Source organism: Stigmatopora nigra, chromosome 18, assembly GCF_051989575.1.
Source record: "Stigmatopora nigra isolate UIUO_SnigA chromosome 18, RoL_Snig_1.1, whole genome shotgun sequence".
Lineage (NCBI taxonomy): Eukaryota > Metazoa > Chordata > Actinopteri > Syngnathiformes > Syngnathidae > Stigmatopora > Stigmatopora nigra.
Genome location: NC_135525.1, coordinates 8,009,895 through 8,034,987, shown reverse-complemented (window position 1 = coordinate 8,034,987; position 25,093 = coordinate 8,009,895). Strand labels below are relative to the sequence as shown.

Genomic DNA, 25,093 nt, shown 5'->3' with positions numbered 1-25,093 from the left:
TTTTCAAGGTGACTCCATCCGTCTGGCACCCGAGGATAAGCTTGTGGGTTCACTTTCAACCCTAAATATGTTTATGTCTATTATCCCAGGTTGCTAAGGAAAGTTTTTCATTGCACGATTTCTGTTATCGGTAATGAGCAGGATGTTGGACCCGAATGCCTGCCATATTCGTGAGTCAGTCATGATGCAGTGCCAGCTCATCGGTGGTGTTCCTCTTCACATTTGATGTCTTTTGAGAACAAAGACGAGTGACTGCAGGGTTCCCGGGTGATGACCTTGGAAGCCGTTTGTGTCTTCTTGTTGTTACACGTCGTGAAAAAGAGTAATAAAGACTGAGGGCGTAGCCATTTTTAATTTGGCAAGTTCAAAGTTGGCAGACAGAAACCAGACAGCTGTTTGCAATCGTCTTACAGGTGTTTGTAACTAAATAAATCGGGCAGTCAAGATTTTTTTTTGCGTGGGTTTGATTTAGAAAGAATGTCGTGGAAAACAATGTGATGATGTCTGTGACTCAATCACAGGTCACATTCCAATCTCTTGACTTGTGGTTTGGAAATATGACTGTCATTCCTCCTAATTTTGCCCAAATCTGTTGTCTCTTTATTATTTCCTTGTTTGAGGGGTTAACGGGAGGAGTGCTTATATGGACTGTGGTAGTGGACAATCCTACATTGTGTGATCTGCTGCTGCCACACAAAGGGCTCATTGTGGTCGGACATGGCCCGGAGAGAGGGGACAGGGTCTGGGATAAGTGATAGAGGTATGGGGTAAAGGGGGCCCTGGTCTGGGGGCAATTGTGTCCCTGGCTGCAATAGTGTGTGTGTGTATGTTGGTCAGCTGACCCAAGCACAGTCCAAGGAGAGTCCACACGTGTGAGTGGAGTCTCGTGCTTCTTACAAATATCAACAGCACTGCCACCCAGACAGTTTATTAATGCAGCAGGCTTATTTTTTCAAATTGATTGAATTGTAAGCCCTATTTAATTTCTGTTGTGAATTCAACCCCTAATGCATAAGACATTTTTTTCTGTTCTTAGAATTAAGACTTTTCTGTCCAGCCTTGACTCGCTCAAAGACGAGATTTGCATGGGCACTGGCAGAAGTCAACATTTCCCAGCAGCTCGGCTAATGATCCTTAATCCCCATTGCCACTTTGCCTTTTTGTCAACAACGTTACCTTTTTTCGCCAAGTCTGAGAGTGACAGGGCTCTCAGGTCAAGCTGACGCCAGTCCTTCTTTTGCAATTTGAAGCAGGCCTACCAGACCCTTGCCCAGCTCTCTCGGGGTCTTTTTGTCAGTCTACCTGTCAAACACAGCTGCCAAGCCGACCCCTCGCCCTGTTGAGGGTCCTTCGTCGTTTAATCCGTGGGCCCATTTGACACATACAGATGTTTAAAAAAAATGGAATTACTGTACTTGATTGTCTGTCAGTACATCAGCATAAGACACACTACGCTTATGTGAAAGAGGTCAGCCTTTAAAGTGACATTTCACAGGAATAGGGTCAAACCAGCTCATCATCCGCCACAGGGTGGGATTACCATCAACCATTGACTTCTCCATCCACATCAGAGTGCATCCGTGGTATTTTCACTGCTTTGGTACTCTTGACGACACGGTAATGCCGTGGAAATCACTTTCCTGAATACGATTTATTGGGTCATCGGCCATGTTGAGTGTGATGCCTTTTAATCTTGTCTCGGTCCTATACGCCGATGCACAGAGGGCTGTAATTTATCATTTGTGGCTGGTACTTATAGACACCAAGACACCACAGTGGTTACATGCTATAATTTTTCCCGTATGTGAAGGAAGGACCCGAATGTTGTTCAAAGAACACTTGTTCTGCTTTGCGTTACTCATATGTCTTTATTCGGCAACTGTAAAATGTACAAAATTGAATGAGGGGGGGAAAAATAAATCTCAAAGCTTTTGACATCTCCTGTGCAAATTCTGATACCTTGTTGATGTTTTTGCAGATTAGGATAGAAAGTCATTTGGGAAGGATGTGCCAGTTTGTCTATTTAATTGAGTTATCTCACTCTCTCTCACTTTCTACGTGTACTTTTGTTTGTGTATTGCAGCCTAGTACTCTTCCCCAAGGGACAATCAATATGAACCAGTGTGCCGATGTCATTGATGGAGAGTCCAGGACGGGTCAGAAGAACTCCTTGTGCATCCTCACTCCTGAAAACGAACACTTCATTCGGGCCGAGTGCAAAGAAATTATTAACGGGTAAATGGGAGTTTGACAAAAAAAATTTTAGACTCCACAGTAGATGTGTTTGAGAGAACTGGGTCAGGTGAGCAGTTTAGTTCAGTGTAATGGGCCAAGTTTAAAAAGTGGAGACCAATGTGTGCTTTTTGATACAATTATGCCCTCTCCTGGCTTGTTAAGACTGGTTCACCTTTTGGTGACACAACCTCAGTACTGTTTAACTTTAGTTGTGTTGCATTTTAAGACATTTTCTTGTTCCTGTGACATTAGATTAATACTTTTGTAAATCTTAACAGATGGCATGAAGCTCTGACCGTGTACCCCAGAACGAATAAGCAGAATCAGAAGAAGAAGCGCAAAGTTGATCCACCAAGTCAGCAGGTAATACATCTCTAATGTTTTCTCTAATGTGTCAAAATGTCACACGGTTTAAAGAGTATTTGTTTGTGTCTCTGTTTCATTTGAGGTCTATTTTATGGTTCCCCAAATAACAATGTATTAAAATTGAGTTTACTGACATTACATAACTCAATTGTAGAAGAAAGCTTTGACGTTGTGCAGTCCTCCACATTTTCACAGGCTATTTTATGGATTATTTAACTCCCCCAAACCTTTTTAAAAACAAAAACATTTTTTATGACTTCTCTAAAAAGCCTCTAGTTTACCAAATCCCAACACAGTGATTTATATCTCTGTGGGAGTTATCACATCAGCATTTGTAAACAAGGAAATGAGGATGGAGGAGTGTGGCAAAACAGACAAACATAAACGATAAAACTCTGGGAAAATCACAACAAGTTCCAATCCTTATGAGAGTTGTGGTTGAGCATAATTTACGGGGATTGGTCAGATTTGAGAGAATTACGCAAGAGTGAAATATCACATGTATTATGAACTGACTGTGATGACCTCCCCAGTGTCCTGTGGGATTTAGGGATTACGCTACACAATTTATAAATATTTTTCAGACCACAGGTAACCCATTATACTTTTTCATAGGAAAAAAATAAGACCTGAAAATGAGTATCATTTTATTCCACAATATCTAGTTTTTATTTGACAATAAAAGCATATTTTGGTTGGCAGGGAGAGATAACTACAATCCAGTGTTTTTGCACTAAGGACATGAATGGACACCCTGTGAGTTCAACCCTGTTACACCACTAAAATTGAAAAAGCAGGTTATAGATTTTTACCGCACACTCAATCAAGATAAAGGAGAATGAACTATTTCCCCCCTCTTTGACACGGAAACAATTAAAACAATTGCATGTTGGTGGTGATTGTTTTTCTTGGTATATGGCATATATTTGCAGCTCACTGGACTTTCTCTTTCCCCTTTCCCCTAGCATCGTTGTGACCTTGCCTCCCATTATGTCCTCTCATCCTCCCTCCCACTCCTTCCGTCCCAAACTCCTATCCAGGAACCGGGTCCCGCTAAGGTGACAGTGACCAGCGGGGGTGGCGGCTGCAGCAGTGGAGGAGGCAGCATCCCGTGCTTGCCCAGCAGCATCGCTAACGCCGAGTGTGTCCCCATGAGCCGTACTACTTTGTGGCAGGAGGAAAACCGCTGGAGTCGAACCGCCATCCCTTGTAGTCGCAGTGCTTCTTGTCTCAGCCAACTGGGGCAGAGCCAGCCGGAGTCCAGCATCACTACTCATGATGGTTAGGAAGCTGTAGCATCTAATTCATAATATTTTTATTTATATATATATACACATATATTTGTATAGAGAATTTTTATTTATCTTTTCTATTACTTTTAAATTTAAAGAATCAAAAATAGGAAACTAAGTCCTATGTCTTGGTAGTTTGGAATCTGTTTTCCCATCTAAAACACACATTTTTGTTCTTCAACATGTATACACACTGATAGCCGTTGTCCTTTATTTTCATTGTACTTGCAGACGGTGGCACAATGACCACAGGACGCAAAGTACGAGTTGAAAGTGGTTACTTTTCCCTGGAGAAGACCAAGTCTGAGCCCTCTCCAAAACCCACCCAGAATTCCCAACCTCTTCAGCAGCCCCAGCATCTACCCCTGTCCACGTCGACCTCATCCTGTTCCTTAGGAGCGTCTAGCCCCAGGTACAGTTCTGAGGCTGAACCATTAGTTTCTCCCTATCCCCCCTCTCTGGGAACACTTGCATCTCCTAGCTACTCCACCATCAGCTCCTCCCAGAGCTCACTAGACTCAGAACCCAGCAGTACTGCTACTACCAACTGGGAGGGCCAAGGCGGTGGTGGAGGGAGCACTATTGTGAATAGCGCAAGTCGTTCAGGCAGGCAGTACACGGCGCTTTCGGATGTGCCGCGAGCTCGCAGGATGAGCTACCGGGAAGCCTTTCGTTCGGAGAAAAAGCGACAAGAACTTCGGGAGCGTACACGGAGCCCCGGGCGGGAGGAGGTGGCACGGCTGTTTGGGGAAGAGCGCAGGTGAGAAGAGAGAAATAGCCTGCCATTTTGCCCTATAATAACACATTTTAATATTTGTTATATCAAACAGACTTAAATTTGCATGACAGTATTTAAATTTTTCATCCACAAGGTTGTATTCTTTATTGATTTGGGCTCTGGGCCTGTCACTCTTGCTATCTTTGCTAGATGATTTTGTTGTTTTGATCTTTTCCAGGGGCTTCTGAACTGAGTTAATTCTCAAGCAACCCCTCCACCTCTGTCCCAATGCTGTTTCCTGCTGGTCACCGCTGATTCCTGCTTTCTTTCATTTCATCTCTTCTCTGCCTGGGAGCACACACAAGCACCCTCACTTTTCATACAAATGCTTGTGTTAATACAAACACACCTTTTGTTCATTTTACATTGATTTATTCCTTTTCTTCCAATGCATTTACTAATTATCAGTGCGTTGAGGTAATAACGTCGCCAGTTGTCATTGCTGCTACTTCTGCAATTTTATTGATCAATATTGCAGTTTTAGACACTTCATTCTCTTATAAATTCAACCACCATGAAAAAATCAATCATTCTTCAGGTTCATCTCTTGGAGAAACCACATCATAAAGTTGGAAAATTTAAAAAGAAGTGGGGGTGGTTGAATTCACTTTTTCAATTTGTTTTTCTTTCATATACAGTCAGCATGGTGGTCAATGCATTTGTCAAGCTCAAGATTTAGAAAGGACTATTTAAAATCATTGTATGTCTTCTTTCCTTATCAGAAAATGTGTCTTCTCTGTTTCAGGCGTTCACAAGTTATTGGCCGATTTGAAGAAAGTCCCAATGCGGAGCAAATGGACACCAACATCCCCGGCGAGCCGTCCTCAAAAGTCAACAATGTGCAGCGACAAGGCCGAAGCGAGAGACGTTATCTGGCTGAGAAAAATGTATGTAAGATGTCTTGTTTACTCCTACGTCTTGTGACACACAAGGATCATTTGGGAACTCTTTTGTTGTTGTAGGACATGTCGTCATTGGATGCGGGAAAGGATCATTCACTTCCAAATATGTCCGGCTCCACTTTTGCAAATATAAGACGAGCCAAATCACTTGACCGCAGAGTTACTGAGTCTGCAATGGCTGTGAGTTTTTGTCCTTTTTCTCAAGTATACTTTTAAACAGTGTTTTATGGAAAATAATTAAGTACAATACTTGACCCGGGTCATTCAGATCCACCACTGCATGAGAAAGTGGCTTAACGTTTATCTTGCTTATCCTCCACTGTGCATTCTAGTTTGAGGGGTGAAAAATGTTTAGATTAACGACACTGACAAATGACTAGAATGAAAAATAGATTACAAATCTCTTGCTATCAAGATTGTTAAATAGACTTTTCTTAATATTTTGTTAAGTGTCCCAAGGGAGAAGGATGAGGTGATTGGGATGACTTTTTTAAGGCAAAAATACACTGACATTTTTATTCTTAAGGGCAAAAGAGTGGTTAGCACAGTGGCCTCACAGTTCTGGGGTCCTGGGTTCGAATCCAGGTCAGTCCTCTTGTGTGGTTTCCATGTTCTCCCAGGGAGAGAGAAGAAATAAAATCTCTCCTGATATGCAGTACCTGGACCCAAAACGTTTTTTTTTATTGTATATTTATGTAAGCTGATTTCTCTGGTTCACACATTACTCACTGCTGACCCATCCCAAACACGTGTAAAAGTATCCTTTCCTCCTACAAGTGGGATTAAAGTCCCGAACGCCAAGCTGCTTAGGGCCGCAAATGTGTCCTCCCGAGGTCCGGCTCTCTCACGTCACGTACTGACCTCGGATTTCCTCGGAGACTTGCGTTTAACCGCTGTGGTTGGTCTCTCCGCGATCGGTCTACATGTTGCCAGGAACCCCACCCACTTACCCACCCATACACTGACAGCACCGCTGCTGCTGCCAATTTATAAATAGCCAATGCGGAGGGAGTCTCAGTCCAGCTTTAAACACCCCCCACCCCGCGTTTGAGTGAGAGGAGTGGATTGTCAACACATGAAGTAAAGGCAGTTAGGTGTCACAATGACTCTCTGCCAGACGGTGACTCCACACCTGAAGAAGCTAAACAAAAATAAGGTACTGTTGAGTGCACGTGGGAGCTCGTTTGGATGGCTTGTTGACATTTACCTCGGCTTTAGGGTGCTTGTTCAGCACAATTTATATGTCTTACTTGGCCAATGTGGTGGACTGAATGTTGCACATACATTGGGCAATTTAGTGTTGATTCAATTGAGTTGGATAGTGTCACACAAACAGCAGGACTTGTTGCACTAAACTTGATGAATGTCCGATGAGGAATGAAACCAACTGGAATTTATTGTATATTTTTCCTCTTTTGTGCAGCCCGATCTGCTGAACTTCAAAAAAGGATGGATGACCAAGTTGTATGATGACGGAATGGTAAATAGTCGTTGCGTCCTGACTACTTTTGCCCCATGTAATGTGTTATTTCTATGCATAGTTGGCTGCTGAAGTCACATAGTGTTTCTGCTTGCCTCTAGTGGAAGAAACACTGGTTTGTTCTCACAGATCAGTGTCTGCGGTACTACAAGGACTCCATAGCTGAAGAGGTAAGAGTGGTATTTTGAAATATCCATGTGATGAAATGCTGTTGAAATCATGCTGCACCTTTTTCTAGGCGGCAGAACTGGATGGTGAAATTGATCTTTCCGCTTGTTATGACGTCAAAGAGTTCCCAGTCCAGAGGAATTATGGCTTCCAAATCCTGGTGAGTGTCAATTCTCCAATTCAATTGTGTTATGTCATTCATTAACAGTAAAGATTGAAAAGTGTGATAGTGCCGCTGTCTGATGGCAGTCTATAAACAGCTTTAGACGCCATGTGGTGCAACTTAAGGTATCGGGTTTTGCTGTTTCTCTTTTTGAAATGATTCTTTGTCTGTCATGAGGTCACCTGACTTGTCATCTCTCGATGACAGCGCAGTCTAAATCGGACTCGGTCGTTACCACTCTGTGAACGCTCATACTGCGCTCATCCTACATAAGCTGTACACAGTTTAACATACCATCTCCTTTTTGGCTATTGAACATTTTCACCTATTTTGGACACCTATCACATATCATATGACATTCCTTCACAATACAAATGATAGATATATTTTGCTTTCAAACCTAGAATTGATGCCAATAACCTTTTTGTTTACATTTCCACCGAGTATCATCCCTGGCTATTTTCTGGCGGATGTCAGAAATAGTAGGAGCCAAAGGGATCCCCATGTCTTTGGCGCAGAACAGCATGGGTTTCATGTCAAGAAATGAATAACGCCAGTATTTATATCTGTCATTCCTTCTCACCACAGTCGGCGGCCTGAAAGAGGCGACACTGTAGAATTCATAATGATTTTTCCTTGCTTTTGACAGCAATAGACGTCTAATCCATGTGAATTTAGAGGGCTTGCAGCAAGTTAAGAGTAACTAATAAAGTACATGTATGTCTACTGTATGAGCACACCTCGGAAATACAATTCTGATATTCATACTGTAGTCAGTAAAGCATTTTAAGTCTGACTATAAAAATCATTAGTATTTAGTACTGCTAAAAATAGCTGACTGGAAGAACAAATGGTTTATATATGGACAATAGGCTTTCATGTTGTTGATTGCCTTGATAATATTCCTTAGAGTCATATTCAGAGTTATGGAACCAATTGAAAAATGTCTCATTAGGGAGGGAGTGACTATAACAGTTGTTCTTCATATTGTGATGTTTATTTCTGCCGCGTAGAACAATAAGGAGTTATTACTAGGAGACTTGTGGCATTAATTTGGGTTTTTTATATGACAACTTCATAGCTTCCAACAATAAAGAATGAACAAGTCGAGTTGGCGTGAAACAGAACCCTGTTTCACTGCTGACATTTATATACATGTAAGTTGTAACTAAAAATAATTCCAATAGCATTCAGGATGTACACATAATATTTAAAGTATGTTTATTGCGCTTCCTCATATAAGAAGGGCCTTGTGAGGGACGTCAAATTTAAAAAGTCTGAGATTCTATGATTAGTTTACACAAGGCAGCTATGTGGTGAGACTTTCCGTTATATACTGCATTACATATAAATGTGCATTAAGTAGAAATGCCTGATTTAATGATGGTGTTGAACTATGGTTGCAATTACATTCTCGTTTGTCACTCATGTTTAAACCATGTCTGCTCTGTGGTTTCAGTGTAAAGATGGCGTGTGTACCCTGTCAGCCATGACCGCCGGTATCCGCCGGAACTGGATCCAAGCCATCATCAAGAATTCACGGCCCACCATCGCCCCGGATGTCACACGGTAATAACACATAAAAGAATGAACTCTCTCCTCCCGGCAGATCCAAACGCTGCTTTTCTCACCTACTTGAACTTAATCCCACTCTCCTTCTCACCCCCTGTTTCCTCCTCCTCCTTCTTCGCCTTTTTCCTCAACCGGTGTGTGTTTACAACCTGCTTCCAGGAAAAACATCTCTCTGAAACTATCCGTTTTGAAGCCCAGGTTGGAAAACTTGTGTGTTGAATATCGCCCTACACCACCCCCCCTTTTTGGCTTTTTCCCTCAAAAAGTGATGTCATTGCACCGCAATGTCTGCCCCGGCCTGTTTGTTGTCCCACCCTCTGTCGTTTGACGTTGAGTCACGTCTCCTTGGCTTTTGGGACACACCGCAATCAAGTCTACAAACTTAAATAACCCAGCGTACTCACCTTGTTAAAGAGTAACTAATTTAGGGAATGAGAATGTAAACCTATGCATGTCCATCATGCCAATATAATCTCAGATTACGTGTTAATTGAAACGCTCCACCTCACATAAACGGTAGCCGGGCAGCGTGTCTCCCAAATTTAACCCTTCAAGCTGTGGTATGGGAATTTCTCCATAGACACGCATTCCTCTTGAGATACTTCTTTAACGCAATTTTTTTTAGTGTTATTCCAGCCTGGTTTGAATTTAATATGACGTGCTTGATTTATATATTAGACTCTTGTGTCACTTTTATAAATTGTCCTGCCTGTCAATTCTAAACATGGCAAATACTTCACTTTTACTGCTAATGCATTCTTTCTGTACAAATTAAAATAGACACTGAAGGAAGGCGTCTGCCGTTGGGTTTATTTTAGTTCATGTGTGTAAACATTAAGGCTGCTTTCAGACAAATTGTATTGGATTTTCATTTGTCTGTGTGTCTTGTTACTACAATTGTCTACGTTTCCTCATGCATGTAAAAGAAATTCATGGAATAAACCTTGTGTATTTTGTTTTTGTCTCTTTCCAGCTTTGTCGCAGAGGAGAAGATAAAAACGCAAGTCGTGCTCGAGCCATGTCAACAGGCCAAACCTGAGCCAAGCCTGTTATGTGAGACCCCCAAGTCAGATGGGCACAAGCATTCGAACAGCAACGGCCCACCCCTCCCTTTATCAGAATCCCGGAAAAGCAGAGTTCGCGAGCGCAGGCGGGATGGCCGCTCAAAGACATTCGACTGGTCAGAGTTCAAAAATGAAAAAACGAACAAACCAGGGAAGGAGCGAGCAGACACTGTCGAACTGGGCTCTTCTTCACCTAACAACACATCATCCGGCTGCCCTATTTCCTCCTCTACTTCCACCTCGTTGTCCTCTCCCATTTCTACCATTGTGTCCGATAATAACACCCCGAGCCACTTGCCGAATGCCGTTCTCGTCACTTCCACTTTGAATACGATATCCCCCGCACAGCCGTCCTTACGAGAACGTCAAGAGCAAGGAAGGATGGAAGTAGATCACCCTTCGCCCTCCCGCAATGTCGAGGAAGAGAAGTTCCCCTTAACCTCCGGTGTAAAGGACGAGATTGAGCATCGGTGGCATCAGGTGGAAACGACACCGCTTAGGGAAGAGAAACAAGTGCCCATCAATTCAGCTACAGAGAGCTCCAACACTGAAAGATTGCCTGCACATGAGCTCGCTGCACTGCTAGACAAAGAGGTAGAAGTTGTGGGTCTTTTCTGGTTAATTTCAAGTCAAAGCAGTGCAAAAATTAGATTATTGTTCATGTGCATTATACTTGAGTTCTGAAATGTTGTCCAATCCTATGATTTAGCTATACAGAAGTCTCATGGGTGTTCTCCGTTTTGCTTTTTTAGTTGGGACAGAAGCAAAAAGAGCTGGACCAACTACAAAGACAAAACAGCATGTTGAAGGAGCAGCTGGAAGATGCACTCGGAAGAGAACAAAGTGCAAGGGAAGGTTATATACTGCAGGTACAACTTTATTTGACTATATACTAACACTGGGCAAAGTTGGGAAGTGAATGGAAATGTTAGGATCTTTTATTGCATGTGAATGTTTGAATTCCAGTGCCATTAATGGCAATAAACACTCCAGACCCTCGCAATCAAAATTCTTTGAATATCAGTTGTTGTCAATTTGAACAAATGAGGTGATTGTGTATCTAGTGTAACATGTATGAGACTAACTGGTGAGGATATTTCTCTGGCAGTGTTATGCATGGTTGGGGTGTTTGGCATGTGTTTGACTAATATTTTGTTATGGATTTTCACATCTCCTGGGACAATAATCAATATTAACTGAAATGCTTGAGGTGATGAACCTATCAAAGGGCCTTGCGCTGTGCTTTTTCTTGGTTTTCATCAGGTTTCTGTGTGTCCTTTTCAAAGCATATTTTGCATGTTTTTCTGCTGCTCTTATGCAGTGCTTTCTTGACCTTGTGGCTTTTGGGGAACTAATAGCTTCTTTCCCATGCATGTTAAACATCATTTAAAAAGTTTTTGTTTGGCAAGCATTCAAAAAAGAATAGTGTCACTACATTTCATTGTTTTGTTCAATACATCATTCATCCTTTTTCTTTAGAATTAAGAAAAAATACACTATATATACATATAGATGTGTATATATATATATCTTTATATATGTATGTCTGTGTGTATTCATCTTGAAAAAGCACAGTGGAAGTCCCTGCAGAAAAATAAACACAAGATTTGTACCAGGAGTCTGTGACTCCGTATCAGAAAAGGGAAAGTGAGGCGATGCATCAAATAATCCAATTTGTTTCATCAATCTTTTTCAAGAGTGCAACACGCCCCTCTTCACCACGTAGAGTTCCCTGGCAACACCTGCACAAGATGAACAAAGACTTGCATTGTGAACTCGAGTCCCAGAAGCGCAAGCAAGATCTCGCCCAACAAAAGATCCTATCACTAAAAAGAAGCTACGCCGAAGCCCAAAATGTAGTCGATCGCCACGAGGCTGACATCCAAGCTCTTCAATCAAAGCTGGCCTCTGCACTGGCTGAAATTTTAGCAAGCGAACAAGCTGTGGCCCGTATGCGAAATGAACTGAAACTAGAGCAAGCACGTTCAAAGGAACAAGAGGAGGAATACGGATGTAGTGAGGCTACTTTACGTGCACAACTAAAGGACAGTGAAACTAGACTGAGTGAAGTTGAGGCTAGCCTCTTAGAAAGAAACCAGGCTCTTAGGCACTTGGAGCATCAACAGGCCCTTCAGCGAGACCATCTAAGAGAGACCCAGAGGCTACAGGAAAGACTACAAGAAGTGACTGCGCGATTGGTCGCCACAGAAGAAGGACAGGCACTGAAAGAGGAACGCCTGAGAAAGGAGAAGCGGAGCAATCAAGAGAGTCACGAAAGGGAAAGACAAAATCTGTGTAGAAGAATAGCCGAAGCCGAGACTGCAAACAAGGAAATGGAGGACAGGCTCCTAAAGACACAACAGCAAGTGGAGGCCCTGTTACGAGGGAAGCAGACCTCAGTAGGAATAGAACATGGTCAGGAATTGCTGAATTTGAAAGAGGATCTTGCACAGAAGACCAACATGTTGGAGTCATTGAAAGAAAGTGTACGCCGGCTTGAAGATGAGAGAGCTTTGCTCACGTGTCGTTGTCAAGAACTCTTAAACCAGATTTCAGAGGCCGACCGAGAGGTCAATAAGCTTCGCAACCGCCTTGAAACGGAAGAGGCCGATTATTCTGCCTTGGAAAACTCATATGAGAGGGCAACCCAAGAGTTTGAGAGAATGAGCCAGTTTCTCAGAGAGAAAGAGGATGAGATTCGACACACTAAGGAAATGTATGAAAGACTGATGCTGCGTAAGGAGGAGGACTTGAAAGAGGCTCTTGTTAAAATGACTGTACTTGGCAATAGCTTGGAGGAAACTGAACATAAGTTACAAGCTAAAGAGGGCCTTCTATCTCAAATGAGTCAAAGTTGGTCATATCAAGTTGAGCCCGGCAGTGCTGAACAAAAACTAAAGATCAAACTTGTGGTCGCAGAGAACCGCATTGTAGAGCTTGAGCAGCATCTTAATGCACTGCAGCTGGGTTATGCCGATCTGCATTTAAGAAGGAAACAAGTTAAAGAACAGAACAGGCAGGAGAGCATTAAACCTTTTATTTCAAACAATGAGTCTCCACCTTTATTCAACAATGCTGAGGACTCCACCGATGATAAGGAATCTCATGCTAAGAGACCAAGAATCCGTTTTTCTGGTATTCAGTGCCAAAAATATTTGAACCCAGATGGCCTAGGTGAGTCCCATCATACCTTTGATGACTCAAAACAAGATGTTAACCAGAAAGACCTTAATCTGGCCGAAGCACATCCTCCTAATGATTATGAGATCCCACAACTCAGTGACTCTGAGAAGTTTATCACCATTGTACATTCCCTTGAAACTAAACTACTTGCCACTGAGGAAAAACTCAAAAACCTCACTCGGAATTTACAGGAGCAGCGTTCCGCACATGCCGAAGACGCGTCCAAGAAAGATCTAAAGATGGTTGAAAGCAAACCACTAGCTTGTGACAGTGGGCCTCAGATAAGTGATGCAAACAATCCATATGCCAAGGCCCTCCTTTGTGTGGAAACGAGTCGTGAGAAAGTCAAGGCTATTCTATCTGGATTGTCTGATAACACTTGTGTGCAGCTTCACTCCCTGTCAGAGGTTGAATATGAACTGGTCAGTGCATCCGTGTATATCCGTCATGGACAAAAAACCTTGGTGGAAAAATCACCGTATCGTCCTCAAATGCAAACGTCAGAATCTTCTGATAAAGATGTGATTCATCGCTTTGCAAAAACTCTTTCTTTTGAGGCCCTTGTTTTAAATAAAATGGCCTTACTGATACAAAGCCCAGAGCCTGACCTTCTCCAATCACTTACTGCAATATGGGAAGATATAGAAAACATGAAAAGTGGTGATAAAGATAGTTTAGCAGTAGTGTATGCAGATGTCTTAACCAGAAAGCTAATGTTAGAGAATACATTCTGGAAAGACCTGGAAAATGAAACACCCTGTGACAGTTCAAGCATTGCTAAATTGCAAGAGGCCAGTGTTTTAGCTGATGCAGAAATTAATTCATTACCAATATTTAGTACTTTAATCAAAGCAGAACTCTCCCACTCTATTCAAAACCTTAAATTGAACTATGAAGAGAAATTGAGGCAACTTAAAGGCGAGTTGGCAGAAGCACACCAAAACCTTTATCAAAGGGAAAGGGCCTTAAAGTCAATTATTGAGGCATCCAAAAGATCCGACTTAAAAAATGTGATTAAAGAAGTCAAAAGCAACTTTAGCTTCACCAAACAAACATTAGCTGATATCTGCCCACCTGAACTCGCTCCATACAAAGAGCAAATCGAACTGCAAGAAGCACAAGATCTGGCTGAAAAAATGATCGAGCATCATTTGGCGGATAAAATCCCAAGTTGTGGTACAGATTCTAGTGATTCGTTTCAAAGTGCTCATTATAGTTTGGCTACTGAGCTTCAACAACAGGCAGCAAAACTGTACAAGTATGCTCAAGAGCTGGAAACCACAGGAAACCACTCCGAACTGGCTCAAACGGTCATTGCGCTTTTAGGACCTCAGACATCAGAAATGTTCACCAGTACATCTTTTTGTTTGCGGGAAGCCCTCATCCAAGCTCAGGTGGTTTACGTGGCATGCAGATTAAGAGTCACACATGAAAAAAAAATGGGTTGGTGCAAACAAATGCACCACAATATGGACGCTCTAGTGCAGCAACACACTTCCAGCGTGAGAGCCATCCAAGAAAAGTATGAAATCTCTTTTCAGGAAGAGCGTCAAAACTTCAAGCAAACTCTCCAGAATCTCCAGAAGGAGAATATAACTCTGAAGAGTGAAATCAGCCAATGTTCTAAACAATTCGCCCAACAGCAAGAACAAGCAGTTCTCTTGGAGGAGCATTTTCATTCACAAATTAAGGATCTGAAGCAGAAGCATCAACAAGAGCTGCTCCTTGCTGAAAAAGCTCATTCCTCTGCAGAACAGACTCTCATGGAGAAGGCGACGAATAGCCAGCGTCAGATGGCGGATTTGCGGGCAGACGTGGGCATCATGAAGGAGCAACACGCCAGCCGCATTAGAAAATTGGAGGAAGAATTTGAGGAAAGAATCGCTTCGCTTCAATGCGTCTACGAGGACGAGATTGTCAAATTGCATTCCCAATGCGAGGAAACTGTTCATCTCACCCGAGAGCGACGGATGAATGAGGTTTCAGCACCGATGGAAGATGAAGAGCAAGATGAGGATGGAGTTCCACTGACTATGTCTGATGGGGACACTATGGTGCTTCTGAAGGACAGGATCCAAGAACTGGAGAGTCAGATGAACAGCATGAGGGACGAATTGGAGAGCAAGCACCTCGAAGGAGATGTGGCCTGCCTGAGGGAGAAATACCAGAGAGACTTTGAAAATCTCAAGGTTTATCTTTTTCACTTTTACTCTAGAAATGGCACATCTTTACAATTCTACACACATTTGATGTATATCCCTTTTTATATTAGCAATTCACTCACTTACTCCAAGCTAATTGCAATGCTCTTCAACTAGACATACTTGGGCTTGCGGTGTTTTGTTTTCTACTACCACTACTCTTGCATGACTGCCTTAAGCCTTGTGATGTTAAAATGCCAAAATAGTACATAGCAACCAGAAATCAAAGTGCTTGCAAGCTTAATTGGCTTTTTTTTTTACTTTTCGCCAGGCCACATGTGAGCGTGGCTTTGCCGCTATGGAAGAAACCCACCACAAGGTGGTTGAAGACCTCCAAAGACAGCATCAGAGAGAGATTTCCAAACTAATGGAGGAGCGAGAGAGGCTCCTTGCTGAGGAGACTGCTGCCACTATTGCTGGTATAGAAACAAATTCCTCTCCTTTTGCATATGAATGTTGTGAGATTATATTTTAGGATTATAATAGCAATATTTTGGTTCTGATGCGTAGCTATTGAAGCTATGAAGAATGCACACAAGGAGGAACTTGAGAAGAATCAGCGACCCCAGCTCAGCGGACTCAATTCTGACATTGATGAACTCCGATTACAATACGAGTATATTTCCAGACTCACCCGATCATGTTGTTTCATGGTCTTGATAAATATGTTGCTTCAACTCTGCCCTCCACTTTCCAGCGAAGAGCTGCAGTCCATCCAGAGGGAGCTGGAGGTTTTGTCCGAGCAGTATTCTCAGAAATGCCTGGAGAACGCCCACCTAGCTCAAGCCCTGGAGGCCGAGCGGCAGGCTCTTAGACAGTGTCAGCGAGAAAACCAGGAGCTCAATACTCACAATCAGGTAAGAATCAACACCCGAGAGTGTCATTTTTTTTTTCTCCATTTAACTTCAGTTTGGCTCCAACAGGAACTAAACAACCGTCTGAGTGCCGAGATCACCCGGATGCGTTCCTGTTTCAGTAAGGAGACGGCATTATCGCCCGTTACGCAAGGCAAAGATGTTTATGAACTGGAGGTATGTAGGAAACTATCAAACCAATGCACCAGTTACTTCATCTTAACATTTTTCTTCCGTCTTTCTCTTCTGTTGAAGGTTCTACTTCGAATCAAGGAGTCTGAGATTCAATATCTTAAACAAGAAATACACTCTTTGAAGGATGAATTGCAGTCTGCTCTTCGGGTTTGTAAATGCTGCAGCAATGTTTTCATTTTCAAGTATTTAACATTGAAAATAATTCTTGGATGACGCCAACAGGACAAGAAGTACACCACGGACAAGTACAAAGACATTTACACCGAGTTAAGCATCGTGAAAGCAAAGGCCGACTGCGACATTGGCAAACTGAAGGAGAAGCTACTCATTGCCACCGAATCGTCAGGCAAGAATTCCGTCGATGGGACTGTTAAGTCTGGATATGGTAAATATTGCATTTTTTATTCTATACTGCATTTCCTGTGAACTTGATTTTCAATGAATAATAACACATTATGCTCTCTTTATCTTTGTAAGACATCATGAAATCCAAAAGTAACCCCGACTTCACAAAAACGGAACAGTCCGGACCCTCCAAGCCTCCCCGAAGTCTCAGATCCAAGGCAAGTATCGATTGATCTATTTTGCCTGTTTGCTTAAATCCACACACATTTTTTCTCGTTGTCAAAGTTGGTGACAACACATTAGTTTTGTATGTATTTTGTCCAACAGTCTGTCGTCGAACAGGTCTCATGGGATAGCTGACACTCCCCTTGTGGCACTTAAGCCCTCCCCAAAACCCACCCGACATTTGCAGTACGTATATAAAAATATAAGCATGACGTCGAGTAAAACATCTCTTGCATGAACTTACTTCCTTTCCATCTTCATGTGTTCACTGGCTAATTTTCATTCATTCATTTTCGGAAGCACTTTGGGACATTTTAACATTTACCTTGTTGAAATTGTCATGACTTTTTGGTTGTCATATTATATTATTGTTATTCAATTTGTATCTAGAAAGATTTGCACTCTATTTTACTGCAATGTCTTGCAATACTAAGACGTTTTTTCCCCTTTGTGTTTGTTTTGCACGGCTTTTTATGCTTCCCCATCCAAATCTCTTGTCAATATCAGACTCATAATGAATGTGCACAAATGTGACATGAAACACTGTTATTTTTAGGCCTCTCTCCTTTTCCCCAAGTCTTTACTTCTTTCCTCAGATCTTATTGTGGTTCTGTGTTTTTCTTGGCAGAGTCTAAAAGAGGGGCTGACCTTGCAAGAGCGCATGAAGCTTTTTTAGGCAAAAGATTCTAAATAGATCTGAATGTCAACATCCCTCCAGCATCTCATATCCTTTTTCACCCTAATTGTGTTTTTACTATTATTTGTTTTTTGCTATACTGACACTTATATGACAGCTTTGAGCAAATGGTCTCAACAAGACTATGGAACGCAAATTTTTGCAAGTTTTGCAAATTTTATTTGATGGAAATGGATTCATGAGGGTTGAGGTTTTATGGGCAGAGGGAAATCATATTTAATGTGTTGTTAAAGTTGGGAATGTGTAAAATAAGCTGTGAGAGGGGATATATGACAGCGATTTTGAATTATCTTCCCAAATGCCAAACTGGATAACATACACACACACACAGTTTAAATAATATATATGTTTTTCCTTATTACTTATTTGTCTGCTGTATTTTACTATTGTTACAATTTCTATATCGGAATGTTAATGATGTTTAGTGTACATAACTACTGGACATATAGTATCATGTAAGTGCATGGTTTGTTATTAAGTGTTGGGTTATCTGCTGTACTATAAACTTAAGTTTGACTGATAATGGAATTTGTAATGCTTATGTATGATAGTTTCTTTTGTTTGTTTTTTATTTGATAGGTTTTTAAATCATGGAGGGAAAGGTTGAGGATTGCACTTATAACTTGACTACTTGAGGAACCTTTTTATTGATTATTGCAGTGCAACCAAACGTTTGCTGCTACTTCAATCTGGCATTCGTCTTTATTTCCGACATTTTGTTGTGACGAGGACACTTTAAAACTTGGCACGATTATGTTGTCTTGTGCAAATTTTGCTTTTGTTTCTTGCTATTTTAAAGGGGCCTATATACACAGCCTGTTTCTCTTCACTTATTCTGTGAGTTGCAGTTCCCCTTAAAGCACTTGACCCCTTGACCTCTCGCTTTTGTACTTGTTGCGCCGCAAACTCAGTGAAGAACACAAACCACTTATGAGAATTTCAATTTTATCTAACCTGTGCAGCTATGGAAACACACTGTAGTTTTCAAACCCTTTTTGGAAATGTACATATATACATATACATATATATTATATATGTGCCACATGGAATACTTGTGCTCTTGTTTTAAACTTTGCTTATTAGCTCTATATGAAATACATGAATATTTTTTATTTGAATATATGAAATGAAATTAAAGGAATATCTGACAGTTTGTAAAAACAATTTTCACTGCTTTCTTATAAGACTTGGATGAAAAATTACTTTACTACTTATAATAATTGGAATGAGGGATTAACAGTAATTTCAGTAATAGTGCCTTGTTTTTGCATGAACTCTTTTGTCCACATGAGAGCAGTGTTGACCTGCATTCTCAATTTAATGCATTCGTAAATTAGTCAGGCCTTTTTATTCCTTAAAAAATGATCATGTACAGTAGACATTGTCATATTTTTAAGGAAGCATTTACAGTTGTGGCAGATGACCTTTCGCTTGGGGTTGAGGATGCCACGTGATGTAAAACTCCCCTCTTGTCCTCTGTAGTCACTTTTTTTCACCTGTTTTGACATAACTTGGGGCTTATTGACCTTTAGAGCAGCCAACTCGGGTGACCTCTTAACTGTGATTTGGCTGGTAGAAGTGCTTTATGTTAAGACAGAGTATGGCCTTAGTGTTAGTGTCTATATACCTACAATTGGAAACCGTCAGTTGGGAAATGGCAAATTTGATTAGGTACAATTACTGTACATGAAATAGACTGCATTTCTCTAATATCATTCGCTTCTTTTTTCCATTCGATTGATTTTTAATTTTTAAATCAAATCAATTCATTTCACCTTTAAAACAGTGTACATTATTTTCATTTTATTTCACATTTACAAAGTGTTGGGAATGATTGTCAGTCAAACTGATTGTAAGGATTTTTCGAATGACAAGCTGCTGACAACATCAAGTTAATAGAGCATGAGTGGCACGTCTCTTTTGACAAAGATGTCCAGGCCCAAAGACCATAGTATAGATATGTGTTCAATAATTTGTAGTACAAGTTAAAAGGTGTAAAACAAAACAGTGTTGCCTAAAAAATGAAAGACAAGTGTTTTTAGTGGGAACTAACCATACATCCGCAATAGCCAACAACAGTAACTGAAGTCTTTATAAATGAAGACATTTCACATTTAATGTAAAAACCTCTTTGGTCCTCAATACAGATGAAATTGCCCTGGCACACTAAGACTGAAGTCTGATTGGACAAATACTGACACCCACATACACACAGAAATGCCGTCAATGAGTAAACCATTTTTTTAGGAGGGTGAACCAAGTTGTGAAATGTCTCCAACAACCACAATGCCTCGATTCCAAGTGTGGATTGACAGACATTCTCAAAAGACAAGTGTTCTTTAGTTTTCTATCGCCGTTAAAGGGCTTTGTGGGCACTGCCCCTCCACCCGCTGTATCGAACAAGGTCTTTTGGCCGCTTTAGTCGATGACGCGATGTCGGCAAACATGACTGACCTGCCGTCAGGACAGAGTAGCACGCTGGAGTCGGCTTCACACTTTGTGGTTCTGCCCGGCCACAAGGCTTCGGCGGGGCTGTGGTTGATGGCCAGTGCTCCTGGAGCCAGTATTTCAGCGGCCATCAACGACTCACCACTGTTACTCATCTTTATCAGTGTGTCTAGCGACTGCTTACGGCTCTCCAGCGAGGCCCTCGTGGCTTTCCTCTGCTCCTCTTCTCGGTCTTCCTCTTCCTCTTGTTCCTCGTCCGTCTGTTTGGCAACATTGTCCTTGAAGTTCAACTCCTTTGACTCCGTGGAGTCTTTCTTACAAGAAAGGTCTAGAGGACCCTCACTTTGGCGGGCTGTCCTCTCCAGCGCTTGGTGGATGTGCGATAGTTCATTTCGGATTTTGCTCAGGTGCTCCCAAAGGTGGTGCTGGACGGGAAGTTCCTCCTTTTCCAGATGGGAAATTTTGCGTTCGGCTTCCTGGTACTCCTGAAGAGCTTTGGAGAGGTCGCTGAGTAGAACAGCCACTGAATCGGAGGCCCCCGTGTCACGTGAGGTAGTAAGCTCTTGGCTGCTGTTTCCGCCGATAGAAGCCGAGAGGGATGAAGCTTCCCTTTTGGGACTTTTGGTGAGATGTTGTGTGTACAAGGTTTCTGATGATTTAGTCCTGGGGTGCAAATTCTGTGAGCTGAAAAGTAGAGAAAAGCTGAGTTTAAAATCTGTTCAACAAACCTGAAAGAAAAGGAATGCTACCAATCCTAAATTAGAGCATTCGACTGCCAAACTTTTAAAACAAATAATAGCTAATAAAAGGATAGATAAAACTGGCCAGAGTACGGAGATAAAAAAAGGGTGACTTATAATACTTACCAAAGTTTGTCTGTTGCCATGTTTAGAGTAGGACTCGTCTGGATGTTTTTCAGAAGATCCAAAGTGAAGTCTGTTGTGGGCTTCTTTTCCACTGGAGATTCATGGTTTGTCATAAGGCCGCCTGTTCTTTTGAGACCCCAACTAGCTTTACCTTCTTTAGGTGAAGCTTGCACTTTATCCCCCAACCTAGAGGACACGTCGGATGAAACTCCCAGAGGTGAAACCCGACCCACAGGGGAAACCGTGGTTGCCCCGGGCCTTAAAGCAGGCACTTTCCACAGGTTAACTTTAGGCTGGAAGCCAGGTAATGAAAACGTATCAGCAGTATTTGTGGATGTTTTGTGTCCTTTACTGGCATCGTTTTGACCGGAAGCCGGTCCGTAACTGTGTTCACACACGAATGGGTAATAAAGCCGCGGGGGGATGAAAGTTCTGTCCGTATGACTGCCCGAGGCCGGGTGAATCAGCTGTGCGGCCGACGCCAAGAAGGGAAGCTGAGCGAGTTGTGCGTGGGTTTGAGTGCTGGGGAGAGTAGAGTTCATGTATGAGAAAAGACTCGGGCCAATGGGATAGCCCACTCCAAGCACCGACAGGTTAAGCCCGGTGGGATCCTGATAGTCCACCAGATTGGGCGGGGGAGGGTAGCACGGGATGGAACCGTTCATCCGGGCTTGAGTGGCTTCGCTTTTGGCTTTGCTAGAAGTGAGGAGGCGCCACTGCTCTGGGAGTAACCTTGGAGCTGTCATGCAGGTCTTGGATAGGCTCTTGTAATGCTTCAACTGGGCCTCCACCTCCACTGAACGTGCCCTTATCAACTGGTCTTCCAGAGATAACATGTCCGCCATCAGTAACTCGGAATCTGCTTTACACTCTGCAGCATCTCCACTTTCCGACCTCCCTTTCGCCGACGTACAGGCCTCTTCTGCTTCCTCTTCCCGTCCGTGGTTTTCACGATCTTCGGCTTCCTCCTCCGTGCTCTGTTGCTGTCCCCCCTCAATCCGAGTCACCGCATCCTGGGAGTCTTTCTGGGAGCGAATTCCCGCCGGTGGAGGTCGCAGCTGGTCCGGGTGAAGGACATTGTTGCCTTTTTTGTAAGGCCAGTCAGATTCGATGAGCAAGGAGAGAGAGTTCTTGCACAGGCTGTACTTCATATGGTTGTAAAGGTGGGACTTCTCCATGCAGGTGAAAGGACATTGGAAACATTTGTAGTTGTACGGCTTGCCCCACGGACGAGGGATGTAGTGAGGCTTCTTGGGCTTGCGTTCCTTGTGTTTAGAGGCGGGCGCAACTTTGCAAGCGTCGTCTTTGGACATGATCTTTTGTGATATTTGACAACTCAATGCAATGGTGTTCCGCTTAAAATCATTCACAAGAGTAGTAGCGGGACTTGAGGTGTTTTGATCTCTGGTTTTGCTCATTTGGAAGTGTGCCCTTCAGCCTTCAACATGGTTGCCAACGTGAAGCTGCATTTTCATGAGTCCTGTGAAGAGACAAGATGAGTTTGTTGAATGCTGCATTTAACTCGAATTGAAATCAAATGTGTCCCTCCATGACCACCCTGGAGGTACAACGAAATACTTCAAGACTGCACGCGTTGTCTACCTGAGCTAAAAGGTCACCTCACCACTAACCGGACTTGAGCTTTTCACTGTTCCTGCCACACTTTATTAGTTCCAGCAGAGTACCAGACCCGAGTGAGGGTTGGAGCTGGAGGGCAAGTGGGTCATGACAGGGGGGGGGCTGTGCACCTGTGCAGTGTTATGAGGGGTGGGGGGTGCTAGTGGACAAGAAACCTTGAAGGCCGAGTCGCAAGCGCCATGAAGCCAAGCTGCGGGTTGCGCTTGGTTAGAAGAGAAAGTGGCGGTGGTGGGTTGGGGGCTGGTTACTAATGAGGGCCTGGCGTCATGCCTGGGGGGCATCATTAGGGGCAGGACTAAGATCTGGGTCAAGAAACGGCGCATAAGTTCAAAAGTACTCGTGAACTAGGTCTTGTGAAGAACTTTAACACTCAAATGATATCCCTTGCATTTACTAGATATTAAAAAAAGTTATATTAACATCCCTCTTGTCAAGAACAATAGAAGAAAGTATTATACCTAGGAGGGGGGGCCTAAAGGGATTGAGGATGCAAGTTTAAAATACTTTGCTTGGGGGATTTTATTTCTTCTTTTTCCTCAGGTTATTCAAAGATAAAAGACTAACGTTGGAGATAAATGGTTTTCAGATAATTATTTTTTTTATTCCTTCCATCTGTACTTTCTAATCATATATATATTTTTAAATCTGCACAAAACAAAGGATAGCATACTTTTTCCACCTCAGCCATTTAAGACTACTCCTAATTTTGACAGTCCCATCGGAGCCCGATGACCACTTCATCGATCTTGGGGGTCTCACCCCCCATTTGAGCTCATAATGGAGCCTAACAGCTGCAGTAACCAGGAAATCAATAAAAATATATTTTTTACAGTACACATTTCCTCATCTGCTGGGCACTATATCTGGATTGTGCACTTTACCCCCTCCCTCTAACCAACATATCCAAACCCTGCGGTCTTGTTTTGGGCTTTTAGAGCTGATGATCCAACAAGCTGAACCCACTTGAACATCTATTGTTACAATTACGGAAAGAGTAAGCACACTAGGACCACTTTGACATGCATCAGCAAACATTGATCGATGTTTCACGGAATGGCATTTGGGGAAAAACTAGAAAAATATTTCTATGCGTGTGTTTATGGTTTTATTTGATTACCTGGTTTATGAGTTCTGATGATTTTTGAGTTGTCTCCCTTTCCAGAAGAGAAGTGTCCTGGTATAAGGAAAATGAAAATTAGAAAAACAGTTTTATCTGAAATAATGTATGATTAGAACACAATTAATATTATAAAGAAAATGATAAGTATTACTTTAGCAATTAGTAATTCAATTTTTATTTTCATTTGCCTTGTCAAACATGACCATGTTTTTGACAGGAACAATATCAAACAAATGTATTCTATTAATATATTTGATACAATAATTTTGAGCTATGTGATATTTTTTCATTCATTAAAATTGGTGTGTCATATAATTATGATTTAGATTCATGACAATTTAGATTTGAAACGTTGTAGATATTTTTTCTGGGGGACCAACAAAGGCAGAGTTTAATACATTTTAATTTGTCTCGTATTTAGTGATTTGGGCTTTAAAGGATTAGAATAACCAGTAAATAGTATGCTTAAATTATTATATTCCATAAATACCCATATATAATTTATGGATTCATGGCAACAGCAGCTAAAAATATATTTTTAATACAATAATTATATTTATTTGTGATCCCAACAACTTCATATATTTTATTCCTATTATTTCCCTTAATTTATGTAATAAAAATAAACCACATTATCATAAATTGCATATACTTAGCAGACTATTAAATTCCAATTCCAATTAAACAAACAACACATAACTTCCAAAAATCGGACCTAACATTTGTGTCAATAAACTGATTGAAGATAAGTGCAAAGAAATAGATTTCCCCCAACATGAAGCAAGATTTCTAAGCAAAACACAAGGCAAAAATGGATCAAACAAACTGTGTGGTGTCATAAGTTACCTGCAAAAAGATGCGGGACGTTTCTCTCCAAGTGCGTTTGTGTCGTGGTATCCCGGTACCGTCTATCTGCCTCTCTTCCGCCGTCCCTGCGCTCAAATGGGAGCACGACAGGAGCGAGTGCGCACATTTATATTGACTAGGAGCGTCGCCCTCGGGCGCTACAATACAGCAGTCACCCCACCCTACACACCCCCCCCGACCACCTACACTTTAGATCCTCAAATGTGCTCTTTACCTTGCAGCCAAGCTCATCTTAAAGGTTAGACCAGTGAGTGATGGCATTTTAATGCTTGACACGACTCTCTTAATTCGACCATCGGCATCATTATTATTTCCCTTTCTACAAAAATATTCAAATCTCCCTTCTGTCTCAATGTGGAAATGAAGTGAAATAGAAACGCATTTGGCGCTCCGAATTGAGAAAAAGAGTCTAATGTGGTTCTTTCTCCTCTTGG

At 42.0% G+C, this 25,093-nt stretch overlaps 2 protein-coding genes across 6 annotated transcripts in view; one reads left to right on the top strand and one right to left on the bottom strand.

Annotated features, from left to right (window-relative positions):
- The window catches only part of LOC144211251 (uncharacterized), a 30,697-nt gene extending 11,813 nt beyond the window's left edge, over window positions 1-18,884 (top strand). The window contains exons 4-26 of one of the 4 annotated variants that reach the window (XR_013329550.1): window positions 2,084-2,235; window positions 2,514-2,598; window positions 3,567-3,882; window positions 4,125-4,653; window positions 5,417-5,558; window positions 5,634-5,753; window positions 6,997-7,053; window positions 7,155-7,223; window positions 7,292-7,381; window positions 8,844-8,953; window positions 9,116-9,154; window positions 9,930-10,614; window positions 10,773-10,889; window positions 11,718-15,392; window positions 15,676-15,823; window positions 15,915-16,020; window positions 16,102-16,261; window positions 16,328-16,435; window positions 16,514-16,600; window positions 16,676-16,838; window positions 16,931-17,016; window positions 17,141-17,209; window positions 17,652-18,884. Coding sequence is in view for 1 of the 4 variants with exons in the window: in XM_077738336.1 (XP_077594462.1) it covers window positions 2,084-2,235; window positions 2,514-2,598; window positions 3,567-3,882; window positions 4,125-4,653; window positions 5,417-5,558; window positions 5,634-5,753; window positions 6,997-7,053; window positions 7,155-7,223; window positions 7,292-7,381; window positions 8,844-8,953; window positions 9,116-9,154; window positions 9,930-10,614; window positions 10,773-10,889; window positions 11,718-15,392; window positions 15,676-15,823; window positions 15,915-16,020; window positions 16,102-16,261; window positions 16,328-16,435; window positions 16,514-16,600; window positions 16,676-16,838; window positions 16,931-17,016; window positions 17,652-17,699 (7,092 nt within the window). In the remaining 3 variants the exon portion in view is untranslated. Of the gene's footprint in view, window positions 1-2,083; window positions 2,236-2,513; window positions 2,599-3,566; window positions 3,883-4,124; window positions 4,654-5,416; window positions 5,559-5,633; window positions 5,754-6,996; window positions 7,054-7,154; window positions 7,224-7,291; window positions 7,382-8,843; window positions 8,954-9,115; window positions 9,155-9,929; window positions 10,615-10,772; window positions 10,890-11,717; window positions 15,393-15,675; window positions 15,824-15,914; window positions 16,021-16,101; window positions 16,262-16,327; window positions 16,436-16,513; window positions 16,601-16,675; window positions 16,839-16,930; window positions 17,017-17,125; window positions 17,210-17,651 lie in introns of all 4 variants that reach the window. The other 3 variants (XR_013329549.1, XR_013329551.1, XM_077738336.1) reach the window with 3 other exon arrangements.
- A 561-nt stretch (window positions 18,885-19,445) lies between these two features.
- prr35 (proline rich 35) lies at window positions 19,446-22,420 on the bottom strand. 2 transcript variants are annotated; one of them, XM_077738338.1, is made up of 3 exons: window positions 21,035-22,420; window positions 20,353-20,852; window positions 19,446-20,274 (listed from the first exon to the last, which is right to left on the bottom strand). In XM_077738338.1, the coding sequence occupies exons 1-3, from the start codon at window positions 22,345-22,347 to the stop codon at window positions 20,060-20,062; spliced, it is 2,028 nt and encodes a 675-aa protein (XP_077594464.1). In that variant the 5' UTR covers window positions 22,348-22,420; the 3' UTR covers window positions 19,446-20,059. The 2 variants fall into 2 exon arrangements, with proteins under 2 accessions (XP_077594464.1, XP_077594463.1); XM_077738337.1 differs by having other exon boundaries at window positions 19,446-20,852.
- Between the last annotated feature and the right edge of the window lie 2,673 nt (window positions 22,421-25,093).

Coding starts and splice junctions, on each gene's coding strand:
- prr35 (XM_077738337.1), bottom strand. CDS start 22,347: ATGTCCAAAGACGACGCTTGCAAAGTTGCGCCCGCCTCTAAACACAAG. Junction 20,853..21,034: donor ATGGCAACAGACAAACTTTG/GTAAGTATTATA, acceptor TCTACTTTTCAG/CTCACAGAATTTGCACCCCA.